The sequence below is a fragment of the Pyrus communis genome, chromosome 11 (assembly GCF_963583255.1).
Source record: "Pyrus communis chromosome 11, drPyrComm1.1, whole genome shotgun sequence".
Classification (NCBI taxonomy): domain Eukaryota; kingdom Viridiplantae; phylum Streptophyta; class Magnoliopsida; order Rosales; family Rosaceae; genus Pyrus; species Pyrus communis.
The window spans coordinates 7,881,077-7,903,558 of record NC_084813.1 but is presented as its reverse complement, the minus strand read 5'-3'; the positions used below and the strand labels follow the sequence as shown (position 1 = coordinate 7,903,558).

The window sequence follows — 22,482 nt, the reverse complement described above, 5'->3', positions numbered from 1 at the left end:
GCAAGAAACTGACCATACGTAACTATGAGTTCCAAATTTACTGCATAACCAAATCATGAAAAATTCCAATACTAGATGTAAATTTCACCTTTGGGTGAATTTGAGTACACAAATAGCATGTTTTTCATGATTCCATATACACTGATTATACAAGCGAACCCAGCAAACTTACTTCTTTGGAAGTGTTTAACTTGTTAATGTTTCCATATCACCATGATCTATGCTATCACATTATTCTGAGATGATAATTTACTCCTACACTTTGGTGTTATACTGAATTAGTCTCAGAATTCATTGGTCTGATATGTTTGCAGATGCATATTGCATGGAATTTATCATTATCATAATCGTACTCAATTGCAAACCAGACACATCACAGATAAGTTAAATGAATATAGGTTTTGAACAACATTTCAAACACATCATGTAAACTTAAGAAAAGATAGCGGATCCAAATTTACACAAAATTAAAAAATACACGCATGCAAGGTTCATGTAGCAGTTATTTGACTTGTCAATGTGTTAAACTTAATCATGTTAGCATGAACAGCGAAATACTTGAAACACGTATGGGTCAAATAGGGTTTAAATTGTGTGGCTCTGATATCACATGTTAGAAATATATGTATAAGGATCGTTAACAATCAAACCCTAATCCTAGTTCAAAAATGTAGCATGGAATGATAACTGCTGCAATTATTACGTTGTTATGCATGCAGCAATTATAACAAGTGGTAAGGGTTTACTTACTTGTAGAGGAAGACATTGACAACAAATTAATCACTTGTCTTCTCTTCTCTTGGTTATGAAATTGATCTGAGAACACTCAATGAGACTGTTTCTTCTAAAAGGATCACACACACTCGAGAAGAGAGACCAAAGTGATATATATACGTACTGCAACTCATCCTCCCATCAAGGATGCAGTTACAAGCAGTTTCTCCAATTAACTGCTACCTAATTCAAATAATTATAACTTGAAGTTTCCCTCCTTTGTGGCTCTAATCTTGTACGAGTCACACTTATAAGTCCTAAATGAAATACAACCATTTTTTTCTATATAATTGCACTAAGCATGAACTGATGAAGCTCACTACATTTTTGGGTTTCTTACAGTATCAGAGCCGATCAACTCAGATCCTAAACTCATGATTGAAGCCTATTAAAAGTTTAAAAATTCTTTCGCTACTGTTTTTCTGATTATGGTATATTTATAGTCTGCATATATGTGTGATAGTATGTAGAGCAGTACATGTCAATTTTAACATATGAATTGTTTGTTTTTAATCCAATATCATTGCGTATAGTGTTCACGGTAGTTCAAGGGTTAATTGTAATACATCAGAAGCCAATTTTTTTCACGAATTGTCTTGGTTGGCTTGATGGACTGATGAACTAATTGTATGTAACATACACACACATACAAATTCGTACCTAGTGCAGAACTATAAGACTAATTCATTCTCTACACCAAAGTGTTAGTTATGATTTAATGCTCTTAAAGTTTCACATTGTGCATTAAGAAAGCAATTTATAAAATTAACAAGTGAATAAATTTCCAAAGAGATTGATTTACGAGTATTATTTATAAACTGATGTATAGTGAGTGATGAAAATCTTGTAGTTATGCAAATTTTCTTGTCCAAAGGTGATGCTTTACATTTGATCATGTGCTTTATACTTGTCTATGCAAGAAACTTGAAATTCATACACATGTATAGACAGTTCCTTGCCAAAAGTGAAATTGGTTGGTTTAAATTCAAGTGTCACAAGGATATTTTGTTTAGTTCTTGTTCGCAAATTCATGAATCTCAAATTAAAATGACTTTGTATGCAGATTAACATGCTTAACCTTGTGAATATTTAGAAGTTGAATGACAATAATTTTAAAACTTGGAAGCAAAAAATTGTGATGAATTTTGGGGTGTTAGAATCAGTATAGCTTTCAAGATGCCTCAACCATCTACCTTGACAAACAGCAGCAGTGCTCAAGATAGGGATAACTTTGCAAAATGGGAAGGAGAAAATTAAACCTCTTTCTCATTATGCAAAATGCCAGGGAAGAGCATATTCGAGGTAGCATGCCAAGCTGTGAGCTAAGGATTACTTGGCTAAGATGGAAGAGAAATTCAAGAGGTTTGATATGTAGCTAAGATAGGAGCACACCTTTCTGCCGTCATTAATTCTAAGCATGATGGGGTTAGAAGTGTTTGAGAACTCTTACTGAAGTTGGTGAACATTTCAAATAAGTTGAATGTAATAGAGATTGGAATCACTGACCAATTTCTGGTACACATGGCACTTTATTCCTTGTCTGGTGAGCATGACCAGATTAAGGTGAATTAAAATACTCAAAAAGAAATTTGGAGCGTTAATGAACTCATTTTCGTATGCTGTCAAAAGGAGGAGAGAATGAAGAAGTCAAGGGCTGAGAAATATGAATTGGCAAATCTTGTCAATACCAATAAAAGGCAAAGGAAAGATGGCTGCTGGAATCAAGAAGGAAAACTACAAGGGAAAGAAACAGTCAGGATTAAAGAATCAAGTTGGTACTGATTTTGGTCCTAAGAAACAGTACAAGAACACTCTATTTTGTTCCTCATGCTGCTTCTGGCTCCACTGGTCTGAAAGATAATAAGGTCAACTTTAAAAAAATGTTTTTATTGCCAATCTACTGAGCACTTGAGGAAAAATTATCGTGGTTTTAGAACATGGTTGATCAAGAAAGGGATTTCAAAACCAGAAGTGGACAAGTAATAAGGAAGTCTACAATGTCTTTGTTGGAAATGGAAATAAAGTGGTAGTTAAAGCATTAGTTGAGTCATGTTAAGATTGTCATCTGGTTATGTACTAATTTTGAACAATGTTCTTTATGTTCCTTCGATAAGAAGGAACTTGTTTTAAGTAACTCAGTTTGTTAAGGATGGTTTCTCCTAACATTGGAGATGATGATCAAATAAAATTTTACATTAAGAATCAGTTTGACAATCTCATTGGTGATGCATTCCCAAATGGATATTTTTGGCAAATACAATGTACATACTATAAAGAATGTCTCACTCTTGAACATTCAGTTTCAAAACGTATGCTCACTAATGAAATTTCTTCAATGCTTTGGCATGGAAGGCTCGGAAAAAAATCTAAAGAAAGAATGATGAGACCTGTGAAGGATGGTATTCTGTCAAAAAATCAACCTTAAATGACTTTGTTGAATGAACTAACTGTTACAAGGGCCTTCACATTTTCAACTACCCGAGTTCTTACAGGGAGTGGCAATCAAGACAGCTAACTATATACTAAATAGAGTGCCCACAAAAGATGTCTCTCCATTTGAAACTTGGATGGGAAGGAAGCCAAGCCTGTCACATTTTCATACATGAGGTTGTAAATGTGAGGGCAGGCTTTACAATCCAAATGATAGGAAATTGGACATGAAGACTACTAGTTGTTACTTTGTTGGTTATGCATAAAAGTCACAATGAAAAGATTATTGGAGACTTTGAAGAATCTTGTGTTCTGAGCAACAAGTCTTATGTATTTGAAGAAGAGAATAAGGAGATGATAAAGCCTGAGACTGCCTCTATCTCAAATCAATAAATTTTATTACCTTTGGTCAAGTACTGGAATGAACTCCAGCTTAGTTCCATGTGATTCTTCGACTTCAATACATGACAGTGCAAATCCCAGTTTCATACACTACATTAAAACAACTTGCAATGTCCTCTCATGCACAAAGTAATGAAATTGAACAGCCTGTGACTCAAAATAAATCAACTCAGCAGCTTATTATATTACACTAGCCATAACAAGTGGTGAGAAAGTCCTCCAGACCTAGAAAATCAGCAATACCAGATGATTACATGGTTGACTTACAAGAAATGGATTATGATATTGGTGATGATGATGATCCAGCGTCCTTTAAAGAACCAATGGAGAGTAATCATTCCTCTCTATGGAAAGCTGCAGTTGAAGATGAATTGGCCTCAATGGAAAAAAATAAGGTATGGAGTTTGGTTGATAATGATGACAGTTTGAAGACAATTGGTTGTAAATGGGTTTTTAAGACAAATGTGACTCAAAAGGATATGTAGAAAGACACAAGGCTCAGTTGGTGGCACAGGGATTTGCTCAAAGAGAAGGAGTGGATTATAATGAAACATTTTCTCCAGTGTCTACCAAAGGCTCTTTTAGAGTAATCATGGCACTATTGCTTATTTTGATCTTGAATTACATCAAATGGATGTAAAATCTACCTTTTCTCAATGGTGAACGGGATGAGAACATTTCTACGAAAAAACCACTTGGATTCTGTGAAAGGGGGAAGGAGAATTTGGTCTGCAAGCTGAACAAGTCAATTTATGGTTTGAGCAAGCTTGTAAACAATGGTCTTAGAAATCTGATCAAGTTGTGATATCTTCTGGATTTGCTGAGAATAAAATTGATAATTACATCTATATGAAAATTGTGAAGTCTACTTTCATTTTCATGGTTTTATACGTGGATGATATCCTACTTGCAAGTACATGTGCTAAATTAATTGTTAGAAGAAACTAAGAGGTTGCTGTCCATTAGTTTTGATATGAAAGATATGAGGAAAGCTCATTATGTTTCGGGATTGAAATCATCAGAAACATGTCAGAAAGAAACTTGGGATTGGCACAAAAAGGTACATTAAAAAAATGCTGAAGAGATTCATCGTGGAAAATTGCAGTAATGGTTCGTTACCAATTGGCAGAGGTGACAAGCTTTCTTTAAAGTAGTGCCCTATCAAAGACCATGATGTGCACGTGATGAAAGACAAACCCTACGCATCCTTAATTGGCAGTGTAATGTATGCACAGGTATGCAAAGACCTGATTCGGCATTTGCATTGAGCGTTTTGGGAAGGTTTCCGTCGAATCCTGATCTGGCTTATTGAAATGCTGGAAAGAAAGTATTTGAAAGGGATACAGTCGTATGCATTGTGTTACATTTATGTTGACAATTTAGGTTTGATTTGTCACAAAGATGCGGACTTAGGAGGATGTGTAGATGATAGAATGTCTACTAGTAGTAATATTTTTATGTTAGCTGGAGAAGCACTCTCTAGGTAGAGCAAGAAGCAGCAAACTAGAGCAGTATAAACTATAGAGTGGGAATATATAGGATGTTCTGAAGCAACGAGACAAGGAAATTGGATGAAAAATCTGATTTATCATATGAAAGTTGTAAGAAGCATAAAGAGACCAGTAAATATCTTATGTGGTAACATTGCAACAGGTTTCTTTGTCAAAAAAAAAACAAGAAGAGATCAGAAATTTCGAGATTTATGGACATCTAGTATTTAAAAGTGCAAGATAAAGTGAGGGAAGAAATCATAGACATCGAGCACATTAGCACTCATAACATGATTGTAGATCCATTGGCAAAAGCTCTAAATGTCACCACATTCAGCAAGCACGTTTCAAAATGGGATTGCATCCTTTACGTACTGGATCATTATTAATGTCGGAGTAAGGTACTTAAGAATGAATGTTACTATTTTATGTTACATTACATGCTAAGAAATGTACTTAGTCAATTTGTTTCACTTGTTATGCAATGTACAATTTCTGAACATGACACGCCCCAATCCCGATGTCTGAAGAACAACGGGATGACCACGTGTTGGCCGACATCCGAAGGTGACGCAAGCCATTTAATGAATGTATATGCCGAGAACATGTGAAACATGCATATAATTTTTGCGCGTAACCATGCAATGTAATATTCAAGTACAAACCTTAATAAAAATATAATATTCAACTGCCAACAATTTAAAAGTGATAATGCATGACATGTTCAGAGCACACTACTAATTCAAGATAAAAGCAGAAGGAATATTAGAAAGTGAGATTACAAGAGATGTCCTATGCAGAGAGGAGGACACAAATTCACTGATATGGGAAAGCCTCGTAGCTCAGGTCGTATGCCTCGTTCCTAGGTCTTGAGGGGGCGCAAAACAAAACATGAGTGGATCAAGTTTATATATAAGTAATACTAAAACAATTATCCTTCAATGTACTAACCTCCAGCTTTAGAAACTCATATAGCATAATAAGTAATAGGTTTTTTGAAAACCCTAGCATGACATAAAACCTTCATAAAACATATATCGTATATAGTGTGCTTAGTAGTGGTATCACCATCGCCCAAAGGCCCTACATCACCCGCTCGAAGGGCTTACACCACCCGCTCGAAGGCATATATAAATCTTCCACCCAAAGGCCCTACATTGCCCACCCGAAGGCATATATAAATGAATATCCATTAAGTAAGCACATAAAATCATGAACATAACCTTTCAAATTTATATCTCTTCGGAGCTCAATAGCTCAAACATCATATCATAAATCAATGTTCATAAATATCTCAGTAGACATAAATTCAATAAAGCATGATATTTCATAAAGCGTAAATCCAATTTAGTCATAAACGTTTCATAAAACATAGCCATAAAATCATGATTTTCATGTATGCATTTCTAATAATAAAATCATGCATTTTAGAAGGGGTCCACTCACAGATACTTCGTCATAGAAGAGCCGTTCGAACTAGAGAGGATGGAAATGCCACTAACAAAAACACCTAAGCACATAAAGGGGCCAACTCAAAAAACTTTACTAAAACGATTGAATTTGGAAAAACGGACATCATAAATGGATTCAAGACATCGAAAAACCCAAGGAGGGACCTTGGGTCCCCCCACATGCCGCTGCACGCGCTACCACGGGGTAGCGGCCCTGGAGGCCACGAGCCACCCCACGAGCCAAGAGGGTTCATTGGAAAAGTTGGCTGGAAAGTCACCGACGCTGCCGTGGACAATGGCAAAGCATAGTACCTCTGGCGTATGCGCGTGTGCTCCACATGCCGTCCATGGTAGCCTCTACCCACACCTACATGCCACCTTTGAAAATCTAGGAATTTCCCAAATTTTCCCTCCAACTTCAAGAGCCCATTCTGAGCTCGATACAAGTCTAAATCAAGTGATTCAAAAGCCAAAATGTAGTTAGGAATGTAGAAAAGAGATTCATACTAGTTGGACCAAGTGGTGGCTAGAGTTGGCAGAAAAATGGCCTGAAAGATGGCCAAATGACCACGATTTGGAAAATTCCAAATTTGCACAGTGACTTTCTTTGAGCTTTTCCATGTTCCTACACCACCAAAACCATCCAAAAACTTACTAATCATGAACCTAGACACAGTCTAATATGATAGGGACCAATTTTGAGGCTTACCTTCACCAGGAATGGCGAGAATTTGCCAAAGAAGTTCCTTGTACAATGCAACTCGGGGAGTGAGTTTTCGAAAGGTTTTTCTTCTATTTTCTAGTTCAAGAACTCGTAGGGACTACAAGGGAAGGTGGTGGTGTAGTCATGGTTGTTGTTGTGTGCTTGTGGTGCCCTTGGGGAGGGCTGGTTTGAGAGAGAAAAGAGAGGGTCGAGAGAGAGCTTTGAGAAAAGGAGAAAACAGAGAGTTTTAGAGGGAGAGATAGAAGTGACAAAAAGCATAAAGGGGAAGGGGGACTCACAGGTAAGGGGGGAGGAGCAAGGGGGCAAGGATCCAAAGTGGATCCCATTGGCTCACAAATTAAGGTAACAAGAGACTAAACGTTAAATATCTGAAAAACGTTAGACGTTTCGTAACATAAAATCTTCGTTATAACTCCAAATTTGATTCCGTTTATGCCCACACGTTTGTGGCGTTGAGTACAATAAGAATAAACTAAGACAATTAGTAATACGCATCATGACGAGACGGTCAACGAAAGTCAACGTTCATGACTCAAGGGCAATTTGGTAATTTCATACATTCGATAAAATAAAATACGACAAAGTTATGACAGAGTATCACAGAACATGTTAGTCGTATGAAATAAATCTTTGAAAAGTTGATATAAATGAAATACTCATAATATCTTTGGACCAAAATGTGGGAGTTTGTTAGTATACTATTTCGATCTTAATCAATGTTTTCTCAATGACAGCATTTAAATTATGTTATATTGGAATGTGACTCTGGAAATGCAATTTTGATACTATGTTTTCTTAAGTTCTGCAAGTATATCATTTTGGTTGACTGCCGAAGTCATTTGGTTGTTACAACTCAGTGAGCACTTTTACTCAAACAAGTGCAATATTGTTATGTTTGATTCACTCATGTAGGAGAATGTAAAAGTTCTTTGTATGAGTTTATCAAACAATATAAGATGCTTGAGCTAAGTAAAATGAGTTGTAATAATGTAAGACTTCATTACAGTTTAATGACTGGAAAAACAACCCATAGTGGAGGTAATTGTCATCAGTACATATCTGAAATAAAGAAGCATTTACCTTGTGACAAGCTAATGACCATTATCTCCTTAATTGGAGGAGGCAGTTGCCAACATAATGAAGGAAGTTGGTCTCTTTTCTCGGTACAAAGAGTAGTTCTTCATTAGGTATATTATGAGTCCATTTTATACTATATATTTTACCCGATTCTTACTATTAATTTGTTGGTTATTTTGTGAGAATTTTGATACTTTTAATTATATTTCCAATGTATTCAAATGGATGAATTTTGGAGTGATTCCATTTGCAGGATGTTCGAGAGTCTTTCAATATGATTGTATCAAAGTTTCAGATTTTTCTACTTAGCCATTTGACCGTGGCAATGAAATAAAGGCCCATCGCTCAGCTTTCTCATATTGACGTTTTTGTACGTTTTTGGTATTTTGGAGTCAAGATGGCATATTGAGGAAGATTCCTTTTGAGGATTTGTTCGGACGAGTTAAGCTTTCAAAAGAGAACTTTTGGGACCAAATTAAAGTTGATTTGGTCGGTCAAATGTCTAATTTTATGAGAAGTCCGAATTTCAGTTCAAATAGGAAACCTTTTATTTACTGTTTTATTATTTTATTATGTTTCCTAGTTTTATTCTAAGACATTTTCTAGGTAGGGTTTTATTTTGTAGTAGTATAATTAAGTGTTTTAGCTATTAGGGTAGGAGAGGGGGAGACGCACTATTTTGGAGAACTTCAGATGTTTTACCTACAAGGTGCTTTCAATCATATTTCTAGTTAATGATATTTTCTCTATTTTTTATTATGATTATGTGTTAATTCCTATTGCTAGGGTGAGACCATGAGCCTTAACATGAATATGTGATTTTATTAATTTGCTTATGAATGGATGCATGCTTGCTTTAAATTATTAATCATCGTGATTAAACTATCTAATTGTCTTAGTGATTCGCGACCATTAGGGTATTTAGAGAAGTAATTTGATGCAATTTGTTTTGGAACATCACCCTGTAATTTGATGCAATTTAGTAATTGTAACTTCACTTGAGGCGAATATCACACTCTTAAGGGATGCATGGTTTTTCAAAGGGTTCTCACAAAGCTTAATGAGTCTTGCATGTTTATATTTGATTTAAACATCACAGATGGGTTTCATGTTAGATATACGTTTTCACTTGAACATCATGAGAAAAATATGTATTAGGAAAACTTAACCTTCAAAGTATTTATGCAAAAATTCATAAGAAATTGGTAAAATTGCCGGATTGTTGATGGTGATGGCAAAATCCTATTGTTTAAATTGCTTTCCAACACCGTTTTCTTTTGCATTCTTTCAAATAATGAGCTAAAGATTAAATATTTTTTAGAAACTTTGTTTCAAATACTGAGCTAAAGATTAAATATAAATTATTCATTCAATCCTTATGGAAAACGACATTACTTTAGCTGCAATACTACAATAACCTTGTACTCTTGAAAATATTTTTTAGTGTTTTTATCCCTACTTTTGCAGGTGGTAAAAATCCTATCAGTATACTTGTCTCATTGTAGTCTGAAAAGCTTTCGATGCATGTACAAGAGAAGAGAAGATGAATTCCTTGTCCAAAAAAAAATGCCACAAGTGCAGGTTAGCATGCACCAAACAGCTATCATACATTAGGGTTTCTCGAAAGTTTTAAATCAACAACCAAGGTTCTGAAAGACGCTAGGCGTTAGTCAGACGATGGTTGGGGCCTAGCGCCTAGGCGGGGCCTAGGTGGAGACCTAGGCAGACTAGCCAGAGGCCTAGGCGGGCTGAGCGGATTTTATTAAATTTATTATTTCTAAACTACCTATTAATAGAACCATCTTTGTCAACCAAACAAAAGGTGAAAAAACTATTCTGTGACAACCCGTTCCAAATTTTACGTTTTTATTTTATTTTAAAAGCGTGAATTTACGAAAATGCCATAAAGACAAAGATTTTGACTTATGTTGACCATCGTCTAGAGAGACGTATAACTTATTCTTTTAACATATTCTTGTAGTACTCGTTGGTGTGAACGCATAGGCGAAAGCCGTTTGCGAGTCCGGATTATAACGGTATAGTTATGGACGTTTGAAAATGGTTATTTAAAGTTTAGTTATAAATTATTTGAATTCCCACCTTGTGGGAATAGTGGACCAATTAAATTAAAGGGACAAGGAACCAATTAGAGGAGAGGAGGAAAGCCTTCAGCCAATCAAAAAGAAAGAAGAAGGAAAAAAAAAAAAAAAAAGGAAAGCTCCCAGCTTTCCCGTGCATTTTTCCCCTCGCGACCACCCTTTTCCAAGACCTATTCCGGCCAACTCTGATGGATTTTTTTCGACGCCACCACCACCATCTTGAAGCTCTCATTCCCCTCTACCAAACCCACCCAAGAACCACCTTGATTAACCACAGTATATGGCGGTTTGAGGCCACAAAAGTTGGCGGTTCTCACGGTGCTCCGGGCACCCTTTTTGATTTTTAGGCAAATCGGCAAAGTGATGGCCGATGCCACCACTTGGGCTTTGTAGCCCATCATCCCAGGAGCAAAATCCAACCAACCTTGACCCCGTTGGACCACCGTAGACGATGAATCGACATCGGGAAGTTTTAGGCACCCACCGGCTTTGTGGGCAAAATTGACCATCTTCCATCCACTTTTAGACTTTGTGGTAGGTATGAAAGTTGTTCCACTCACTGAGATCTTCATTTCTGTGAAGTTTGAGAATTTTTGGAAATAGTTGGATTTTCCGGCGAGTCGGAACGGCCGACCGCCACCCGTGGCGGCGCGTGGCCAGTGAGCCGCCAATGCTATTTTTAGGCTATGTCGAATGTCTTGAATTCAGTTTTGTTATTTGAATGACGTAGGTTGATCGTTGGAACCTAAATTCGTTACGATACGTTACTTGATAAAAATGTGAATCGATGATCCAACTGTGGGATCGTCACCAAACTTGGATACATTATAATACGTAATATTTAAAGATCATAGGAATTTATGGATCGGGAATCCAACGTACGGATCTTCCCGAATTGGATTTGTAAGTTAGTAAAATAAATGTTAACCGCCACTTGGTTTTGGGCAATTGGTGGAGATCCGACCGTTGGATCGTAATGAAATTTTAATATGTTATTCTAAAAACATATTGTAGATCGTTGGGAGTTGCGGATTGGAAATATGATATGTGGATCTTCCGGGTCGAGTTGTAAAGGGTTGTAGACCCTGCCGTCGATCTTTGATCGACTGTTGACTTGTGATCAATGGGTCTCAAACTATTTTAGAATGCCCTTGAGGTTGGGTTTATATGAATTACGTATTCTACTGATAAGAGTTCTGAGATTGATTCGATAATTGGTCACATGCACCAATCATTCAAGATGCCTCGATGCATGCGCTAAAGAATCATAGCGTGAACTCCAGGTGAGTGGACCTTTTCCTTTTATCGTACATATTATTGATAGTTCCATCGACACTTTTAAATTGATTAGGTATATTACCTTCATATAATTATTATGAATGCTTGAAGTACTAATATGAACTACGAATGGCTTGATCCCTATTTAGGGTACGTAGGCAGTCTAATGAGACGTTAGATGCAGCCATAATATATTTGAGACAAAAGCCTTATTTGGGAAATTGAGTAATGCGAAGGAAATTGGTAAAGGCAAGTTTTAGTTTTGTGAATTAGTTAGTTAAATTAGTGTTAATTGGGTTGTCATGGATAATTATCCCTGAAAATAAGTAGTTCGGGAGTAGGGCGTTATTGGTTGTACATTTCACACCGTATTGTATATAATTGAAAATGCTACAACATGGTTGAGTATTAGATTGCATCATGGTATATCCATATGTATATTACTTGCACATAATTATTGGGAATGCTTTCAAGTGCAAAGGTGAACGCAGGACACCCAGGTAAGTTCAAGTGAGTTTATGGTGTTAGTTGAATCGATGAAGTTATAGCATGACTACATTTATGTGTTAGGCAACTCCGATACTGTAGTACTGGTTGCCATGAGTTGTACATGTTATATTGAGATGCATTGAGAGCTCATAAACCTGCACCCCAATGTTAGTGCTCTCGCTCGTGGCCAGGGCACAATCCTTCACGTGATGTTCACCTCTCGCACCTTACGCTCACCTTGGACTCAAGGTAGGTGCACATGCTTGTCGTACAAACCACTATAGGTGGTTCCAACTCGTAGATGACCCGCGATTATTCGCCCAGTCTTCACGTGATCGTAGCACTTGAGCATACTTATTTACACCCAGTCCTGTCGTACATACCACTAGAGGTGGTTCCGACTCGTGTGCAGGGTTGTTTGATGAGCTATAGATTAAGTCGTACAGGTCACTATAAGTGACTCTCGACTTGTATGCTAGTATTGATTGATGAGATATAGATACCTGCACCCCGGTGTTAGTGCTCTTGCTCATGGCCAGGGCACAGTCCTTCACGTGATGTTCACCTCCCGCACTTTACGCTCACATTGGACTCAAGGTAGATGCACAGGCTTGTCGTACAGACCACTATAGGTAGTTCCAACTCGTAGGTGACCCGCGATTATTCGCCTAGTCTTCACGTGATTGTAGCACTTGAGCGTACTTATTTACACCCAGTCTTGTCATACAGACCACTAGAGGTGGTTCCAACTCGTGTGCAGGGATGTTTGATGAGCTATAGATTAAGTCGTACAGGTCACTAGAGATGACTCCCGACTTATATGCTTGCATTGATTGATGAGATATGAGTACAGTCGTACGGGTCACGTTAGGTGATTCCGGCTGATATATCATTTTATATTGATTAAGTTCATTTAGCCTACTTGTTAATGCATTGTAGAGTCTATGGACACGACATACCCGTGGTTTTGGTCATTTTTTAGCATGGGTGTATTTTATTAATTAAATATTTTTATTAGTTGTTTTGTCATGTGGCACAAGCTGGCAACCACGTTAGCAAAATTGTAGAATTTACTATTATCACGTCATCACTTAACGGCTAATTTAATAGATTTTTCAACAGTTGTATAAAATTGAAATAAAATAATAACTAATGTATGAGATTGAAATGTTTTAAAGATGTTGTATGATATTGCAATTGCACACAAACCTGAGAGTGTAAAATGTAGTTTACCCTAAAAAAAATGAAAAATAATGGAACCTTAATACCTGAATAGCCTAGCTCGCCTAGCTAGGCCGCCTACCCCCTACCTGATTTTTTTCTCTACGTTTTGGCCTAAACAGCATTGGTCCTCCACGGCCTAGTGCCTACCGCCTAGGCCGATTTTTAGAACAGTGTCTGCTACATGTTTTAGGGTTTGTTGCTAGTAGTTATCAAACACTCAATGCATTTAGTTGAGGGTTTGATTGAGTCGATCTCTGTTAATAGGTTTACCTTAATAATTTCTTGTGAAGGGAAATTAATAATAATTAATTAACTATGAGGCTAAATCTTAACCATTGTGGACTAATCTAAGGGTCTAAATTTTTTTCTGAACTTGTCTAAATCATAGTGTCATCGATCATTCTCCATATTTATATATTCCATATTTTTGTATATGAAACAAAATTCAAATCTTTCAGTTACCAAAAAAAATGAGAATTTTTTACAATAATGATTTTGATGATAAGAGTGTAGACATGCAAATTTCGGTGAAAATAAATGTTCACCAACGCATTAATTTCGGCACGTGAGGGCTCACGTGGCATGTACCATGTGCCTCACAAATTGTACACACGGCATGTGACTCATCAAAACCAGATGAGTCATCAAGAGAACACGTGGCGACATTTGGCTATAAAATAATTAAAGTATTCTCTTTATTAATTCTTTAAGGGAATTGTTATCAGCGCTCCAAAAATCTCATTTGGCACTCCAAATTTTCTATAATTAGAAAGAAAAATACACTTGTGAGGAGTGTAGAAGTAGATTTTTGGAGTGCTAATGACAATTCCCTCCTTTAATTGGTTTTAATTTAAATCAAACAAATTAATTGATGGAGTCAAATTAGGAACCAAGACACAAATCAAGTCTTGGTTCTTTCGTAGGCAAAGCTTGGAGAGTTTATAAATAGAAGGCTCCAAGACAAAGAAAAAGGGGCCAGAGATCATTCTCACACCTAGGCACTGAAGCTCTAAAGCCTCTTCAAACTCCCAAATTCTCAAACTCTCAAACACTCAAAAGACTCAGAAAACTCTCTCTGTTCTTCATAGTTCTTAAGATGAATCATCAAGCACCACTAGACGTGCCGATTCTTCCATCACCGCAAACCAAAACCTTGAGGTTTGTTCATTCAAGATCAAGTCATCGTGATCCTCGGATCACCAACACACATTTACACATCTTCGGAGATCAAATCAGAGGAAACTTTGTAAACATAGATTGCAATCGTACATTCAAATTAATACAAATCATTTGTTTTGTACACATCTTCTTATTTCATTTGTCATAGGATTTTTATGTTTACAAATTTGGCACGCCCAGTGGGACAATCTATGCCTCTCATACCCTTCTCTATTCAAATTCACACATCGTTGAAACTAATGGCTTTAAATAAGGAACAAGTTAGTCTCGCAACCAAAGGAAGAAATGTCAGCATTTTCGTTGCAAGTGAAGAATCTGTTGCCGTTATGACACGAAGCAAGGAAAAGACGGTGGCCATGCTTCACGCCACTTCTAATTTAGTGCTGCTAAGGGACCAAAAGGAGTGTCAAATGCGTGAGCCTGTCATCAGCCTAGCCTCGCTTAAGGCATCGAAACATTCTTCTGCAACATGCAAGAGAACTTCCTAAAGCGATGAGTGACGTTTTTCAGTTTCAAAGAATTCAGACGAGAACTCAAGCACTAGGTCGTACCACTGATCACCGACTAGCAACCATCGTTAGGAGACTTCTTCGTCATGTTCTGGCTTATCTTCAATCCAAGTAATGGCTATAATGAAGCTTCAAGTTGCACTCGTGCACGCAAATAAGAACAAGACTTCTTTCACAACGAAGCGCGACTTGGCTAGCATCGTCTCGCGAGCCAAGATGAATGCAACCCGACACACTACTTTAGTGGCGATTCCACCAAAATCACATGAACGTTGTCGTGAGAATCAACCAGCCATTAACTTCGTCACTTCAAAAGAGTCAAAGGCTACTGCTACCATGGCGCATCCATTTAAGTCACGTGAAGTTCGTCAAATGCACAAGTCGATCATCTCCACTACTTCACAGGGGAAAAGAAGCTCATTTCTCGAAGCGGTGAAAGGTGCTCGCCAAAGTCGAAAAATTCAGTTGAGTGGTCACTATTGCATAAATTGACTGTCATCTTAAAAGCACGCCCATGCCTAGGTTCCATGCAGGTGATGATGGTAGAAGTTACTTCAGCTGATAAACAACTAGGTCAAATGGTTTAAGCAATTAAGATGCTGAGAAAGACTATTGAGGAGAAAGACATGCAGATACCGTCGCTCCTGAGCAAGCTAGAAGAAAAGCATGGAGGGGATACGAGCAAAGGTGCACCTCATATGGAGAAAGAGGCGCGTCAAGAATTCACCTCCGATATAAATGAGCAATCAAAGCCTAATTCCGCTTCAGTGGCGTCTTTGTCAATCCAACAACTCCAACATATAATCACTAACACTATCAAAGCATAATATAGAGGTTCTTCTCGAGATATATTCACGTACTCCAAGCCATACAGGAAGAAGCTTGATAATCTTCAAATGTCGACTAGGTACCAACTTCCCAAATTCTTGCAATTCGATGGAAAAGCCAACCCTAAACAACACATCGCTCACTTCGTCGAGATATGCAATAGTGCTAGCACAGATGACCATTACCTCATGAAGTAGTTCTTTGCTCACTTCGAGGCACTGCAATCGACTAGTACACAGACTTAGAACCAAAGTCAATTGACAGTTGGGAATAAATGGAAAGAGAGTTCCTCCACTATTTCTTCAACATTCGTCAAACCGTCAGCATGATGAAGCTCACCAACACAAAGCAACAAGTAGATGAGTGAGTGGTCGACTACATTAGCCGTTGGCATGCATTAAGCCTTGATTGCAAAGATCGTCTCTCAGAGTTGTCTTATGTGGAGATGTGTATACAAGGAATGCATTGGGGCTTACAATACATCCACCGAGGGATCAAACCTTGTGTTTTTGAAGAACTGGCCACTTAAGCTCATGACATGGAGCTAAGCATCGAAGCCATGATGAAAGAAAGAATACAGTTGGTGACAAGATGTCATCTTCAAAGAAATTCATCATGAAGTCTATGGCGATAAATGCTAGTCCATTCAAGTCTTCAGTACAAGATAAGAAGGGTGTAAAAAAGGCCGAGTCATGTCAAGTCCAAGAAAGGCCACGACGCACACTGAAAGAAATGGAAGAAAAAAAGTATCTTTTTCCCATCTCAGATATCGCTCCTATGTTAGAAGACGTGCTCCAAAAAAAGGTGATCGAGTTACCAGAGTGCAAGTGGCATAAAAAGAGGAATTGCAGTAACAACCCAAGATACTACAAGTACCATCGTGTCATCAGTCATCCAGGGGAAAAGTGCTTCATGCTGAAAGATCTCATCATGAAGCTAGCCCAAGATACTGTAACTACATTAGCCGTTGACGATGTGGTGGAGTCAAAGCATACCACCGTCACTTTTGGCTCATCCAACTCAACATCTTCACCTCGATCATTGGGGGCATGCTCCAAAACCATGCCAGTCAAGCCAAGTGAAGTTGAAGGATGAACTCAGATCACTTTGAAGAAGCCGCACAAGAAGCATACGCCTCGTCTACAAGTTAACCAATCAAAGTAAAGACAAAAAAACTCTCGTCAACCTTCAAAGCGGGAAGGAATGGTTGATGAAACTTTGATACAAAGATCGTCCATCCCCATCACGATGTGCGATTTCTTCCCTGAATACTTCTTCAAGGATCCATGGGTCTGGAATCCTTGCTACAAAGTTTACGAGGGACACCTCTACAAGACCGCTTGACAAAACCATAAAAACGCTCTATGCCTGCACGAGATGAAACTACACAAGACACGAAATGCTTCTTGCTTGCACGAGCCAAAACTGCACAAGGCATTAAACGTTCCTTACCTGCACGAGCTACTAACGGCACCAAATCTACACAAAATGTTCCTTGTCTGCACAAGCCTAAAAGATGATGGCAAAGCTCCTCGTCCGCATGAGTCTAAAAAGGCGACAACAAATTCTCCTTGTCCACACAGGCCTAAAAGATGATGCCAAAGCTCCTCGTAAGAGCATAACTGCGTATAGGCACAAAAAAAAATGAAGAAAAGAAGTCTGTTGAGTTGAAAACCCCTGAAAGGGCAGCTCAAGCAAAAGTTAGGACACACAACCAAAAAAAAAAAAAAAAAAAAAAAACAAAACAAAACAAAATTGGAACTATGTTATGAAAGTCGAGTTCAGTCATAAATAAAAAAAAGATTCTAACCTTTGAAATGAAGAAAAATGATCAAGACATCACTCTGAAGCTGTCTTTAAAGTTGTTACGTTGAATCTTAAGCAAGCTTTCCAACATCTCCAAAGCAATGGTGTCTGCCAAAATTCAGCAAGTAGTAAGGCAACAGGGTAGTGACAGCAGTCGTGTTGGCATCAAAGCTTGTTGTCGCAGTGACATCGCAGCATGTCGTCATTGCAATTTGTATTCGCAGCGGCAACCCAGTTTATGAACGTACTAGTATCCTAGCTTGTCGTTGCAGTGGCATCTCAACTTGTCGTAGCAGCGACATTGTAGTTTGTTGTCGCTGCGACATTGCAGCAGCATGGAAACTTGTCCTCACAACAGCATTTGCAACAATGCAACAACATGACACATGAAGCGACGCAACAATGGCAGTAAGAAGTGGTGTGTCCTCGTCTTCGCATGCAACAGCAATGCGTACAGTTCGACGACTCCCTTTGAACAATGGCAGTACGTGCAGTCCAGCGTCTCCCTTGCCATGAGCACACTCCCTTGCGGCGAGCAGCCTCACTTGAGGTGAGTACTTCCTTGCGACGATCACACTCCCTTGCAGTGAGTAGCTTCTCTGCGACAAACAGCACTCCTGTTGGCGAACAACCTCCCTTGTAGTGAGTAGCCTTCCTGTTGTCAAGCAGCCTCCCTTGCCGCAACAGCAAGTGTCGCAAAACCAATGTCGAATGCCACAGCAAACCCAAAAAAAAAAAATGAGCCACCACCTACGATTGAAAACTACGCTCGAAGACGACACACGGACTTGATTTGTAGAAGGCAGAAACTTGGAAAAAGCCGCCATTAACTGTAAGCACAGGCAAAAGAAATCTCTGTCAAGACAGCAAGGAAATTTGAAAAGTGCATTGACCCAACAAAACTAATTATCAAAGGAGGGAGCAAAATAGAAAAATATTTCAAAAAAGAAAAAGAAAAAAAAAGCAAATAACGGAAAAAGGCAAAAAAAAAAAAAAAGCGCAAATTTGCACAATTTGTATTGATATTAGCCTTCACACCCATGCAAAAGGCATTTTGTGAATTACAGCGTGCTACGCCAACTTACATGTTTTAAATGTATTTATATGCGTAAATTGATAAAAGGAAAGTCAAATACTTGAAGTAAAGGAATAATCTTAGATCATGCTAGAAGAACCCCTCATAAACCATTTAAAGTAGTTGAATCCACATAATAAAATCGGTTTCTATAAAATTTACACTAAGAATAAAGAAAATAATATTTAATAAACAACTGATTGAATTACATTATTACTAGTCCATTGTGAGGTTAAGCTCACCCCCTCCCCTTTAGTATAGATAATATCGTTTGTTAAAAAAAAAAAATCGTTTGACAACTAATTTAATCACATTATTATCCGCGTGCGAAAGACCTTTTTTATAACCGGCATTACATGCCTCTTAAGATGTTTTGAACGTGTTTAAAAATAGAGAAAATAATATTGAATGAAAAGCTGATTGAAAAAATAAAATAAAAAAACCGTACAAAAAAATTAATTATTAAAAAAACCCTGTTAAAATGACGATAATACCCCTATCTACACTTGACTTACACGTTTTGAATGTATTTATATTTGTAAATTGACAAAAGGAAAGTCAAATATTTGAAGTAAATGAATAATCTTAGATCATGCTAGAAGAAACCTCTCATAAACCAATTAAAGCAGTTGAAATTACATAATAAAATTAGTCTCTATAGAATTTACATTAAGAATAGAGAAAATAATATTTAATAAACAATCGATTGAATCACATTATTGCAAGCCCATTGTGAGGCCAAGTCCACCCCACTCCCTCTTAATGTAGATAATATCATTTGTTAAAAAAAAAAAAAAATCATTTGACAACTAATTTAATCACATTTTATCACGTGCGAAAGACTTTTTTTATAACCTACATTACACGCATCTTAAGATGTTTTGAACTTGTTTAAAAATAGAGAAAATAATATTTAATAAACAACTGATTGAATCACATTATTACTAGCCTACTGTGAGGTTAAGCCCATCCCCCCTCCTCCTTAGTGTAGATAATATCGTTTGTTAAAAAAACAAAAGACAATCATTTGACAACTAATTTAATCACATTATTATTCGTGTGCAAAAGACTTTTTTTATAACCGGCATTACATGCCTCTTAAAATGTTTTGAAGGTATTTTTTAAATAAATAACTAATTGAATTATATTATTGCTAGTCTATTGTGAGACATTAATTAAAAAAAAAAAAAAAAAAAAAAAAAAAACTGTACAAAAGAAAAATATTATTAAAATGACAAAAATTCTCTTGCCTTATTTGATGCATTATTTTGGACTGCGTTTGAAGCTTTTTGTCTTAGGGGTATTTGTGTTCAAATATTTTTGTTGAAACTTGATGACACCAAAAACACTATTGACCTTTAGTGTTGGCTTTATACATAAAAGATATGATCATGGTTGAATGGAGCAGCTAGTCCAAGTGCATTGTCGAGAAGAATAGAGATGGTGGCCCACATTCTATGAATCTGTGACTTTCAATTCCTCGATCAATGCCCTTCACAAGCACTTCTCATATATGCCAAATCCACGTCTCTGGTGCTGTTAGTCAAGTTTTGTGATAGCATGCATGGCAATTTTCTCGTTGCAGTGGTTCATCAGCTGCAATGGGACAGCAGCTGCATCCACGTATGTCATTTTTACAGAATGGACTCAATAGACTTTGTCACTACCACCATCGTGCGTGGTTCACCTAAGAAATTGGTTCTCCGAATCACTGCGGTGTCTTGTCACTACCACTATCGTGTGTGGTTCAAATTAATACAAATCATTTATTTTGTACACATCTTCCTGTTTCATTTGTCACGGGAATTTCGTGTTTACAAAGTGGATCCTATAATTTAATTGTCAACAAGGTTGCTGTAGTATAGTTGTAAGTATTTACGCCTGTCAGTGGACGACTTGAGTTTGATCCATAATATAATTTGAGAATACATAGTTTTATATTGGCCATAAAAAGGAGGTATACGGGTAGTTCATGTAGATACATAATCTAGTAGATAAGATTTATTTAACTAAACGTACAGATTACAGTAGCGATACATATCATTACTTATTGCCACACTTCTTACACAAAGGAATAGATTTATTTAACAAAATCGTAATTTTCTAAGCAGACAAAGCCAAGTCTTGGACTCCACAGTAAGTTTTCAAAGCAGACTGAGCTCTCTGGCCAGCCTCCGTGTAGTAGAACCCTAGAAATTCAACGTGATCAAAGGGCTTAAAAAGCAAAGGGTGCTCTTCATCCACAACCTCCTCCGGGGCTTTTATAATGTAACCTTCCTTTGGGATGGAGAACAATCCAGTTGAGTACCTAGCCTCATTTCCACTCATCATCACTCTATGATATGGAGAATGTAGTCGACCGTTTGTCCATGCCTGCAAAATCATCAGCACAATGTTAACTTTGATTTCTTTGATTCTTTCACGACCGTTAGTATGTAAATCGAATGAGTAGGAAGCAACTCACGTAAAGAGAATCGCCAATCATGGCGATGAAAGAGTGCGATAATGAAGGCTTGACTTTGATCCATTTGCCAGCTTTGGTTTGCACTTCTAAACCATCAACTTGGTTTTGATACAAAATGGTGACAATGTTCTTGTCTGTGTGAGCGTTTATCCCCAACTTAGTTTCCTTGGTTTCAGGTCCTTTATATTTCATCACTCGAAGAAGGTAGTTGGTTGATTCTACATGCTCCTCAAAGTATTTTTCAAGTCCCAAGCTCTCCAGAATCATCCTTCTGATTATTTGGTCCAACTCCGAAACTTGCTCTGAGAATGATTGTATGGTTGTGCTGCCACCCAAAAACAAAAATTACGAACTCCGAATATTTGATTATGAAATAAAGGGTAACAGTATCTCTTGCCAGATGTCTGAGATATATCATTAGGTTAATAGAATGTTAATCTGGAATACACATTTATGTAAATCTGTCTGATCAGATTGACATTTTGGCAAAATAACATGTTAAGAGTGTTTGATAAGATAATAACACATAAACTACGAAATTAATGTGCATATATAAGTACGAAAATATTAAAAAATTAGGAGAAAGGATTAATGTTATGAACCAAAATCTCGGGTTTCCTTGAGGCCACAAGGTATTTGTCAAGCTTTCAACTTGTTCATAGACATTTGCATCGTCAAACCCCATGCTCTCGTATAGTGGCACCGTGGGGTACTGCCCAACATACCCATGGTAGGGCTTTTTAGAAACATTCTGTAATTTGGTTTGTAAAGGAAGGTCGAAAAGCTCTTCTATTGATTCAATTGTTGACTTTCGAATGTCTGAAGGCACTTTGTCGAACAAAGCCTCGAAGCAACCATACTCTTCGAGCGCATTACGGACTTGAGCTCTCACTAAGTCCCACTCTTTGGTTCCTTGGTTGAGGTCTGGTTTGGAGAAGTCTATGATGGGAATTCCGAGTGGTGTTTCTGATGCCATTGTGTGTATGTGTGTGTGTATATATATATATATATATGCTGTTTTAATTTGGTTGATGGAGAGAAGGAAACAGGCAGCTTCGTTGAGTTTTAGATGAACATTGAAATCTCGACGGGCCTATTTATACAATTTAGATGATGGAGTGAAAGGGGGCAAATGTGAGAATAGTGACGCTGACAAAAGAAGATGTATAATATAATAAGGGAA

The 22,482-nt window shown here is 37.4% G+C and overlaps 1 protein-coding gene across 1 annotated transcript; it reads right to left on the bottom strand.

Moving 5' to 3' along the window:
- Positions 1-20,834: 20,834 nt before the first annotated feature.
- LOC137749206 (probable 2-oxoglutarate-dependent dioxygenase AOP1) lies at positions 20,835-22,275 on the bottom strand. The gene is made up of 3 exons (XM_068489319.1): positions 21,902-22,275; positions 21,300-21,624; positions 20,835-21,208 (listed from the first exon to the last, which is right to left on the bottom strand). Exons 1-3 carry the CDS (start codon positions 22,273-22,275, stop codon positions 20,939-20,941), a joined length of 969 nt encoding a protein of 322 aa, XP_068345420.1. The 3' UTR covers positions 20,835-20,938.
- Between the last annotated feature and the right edge of the window lie 207 nt (positions 22,276-22,482).

Excerpts from the sequence above, each read along its gene's own strand:
- LOC137749206 (XM_068489319.1), bottom strand. The coding sequence starts at position 22,275 with ATGGCATCAGAAACACCACTCGGAATTCCCATCATAGACTTCTCCAAA. Across the intron at positions 21,625-21,901 it reads CAAGGAAACCCGAGATTTTG|CACAACCATACAATCATTCT; the intron begins GTTCATAACATT and ends TTTGGGTGGCAG. Across the intron at positions 21,209-21,299 it reads TGATTGGCGATTCTCTTTAC|GCATGGACAAACGGTCGACT; the intron begins GTGAGTTGCTTC and ends ATGATTTTGCAG.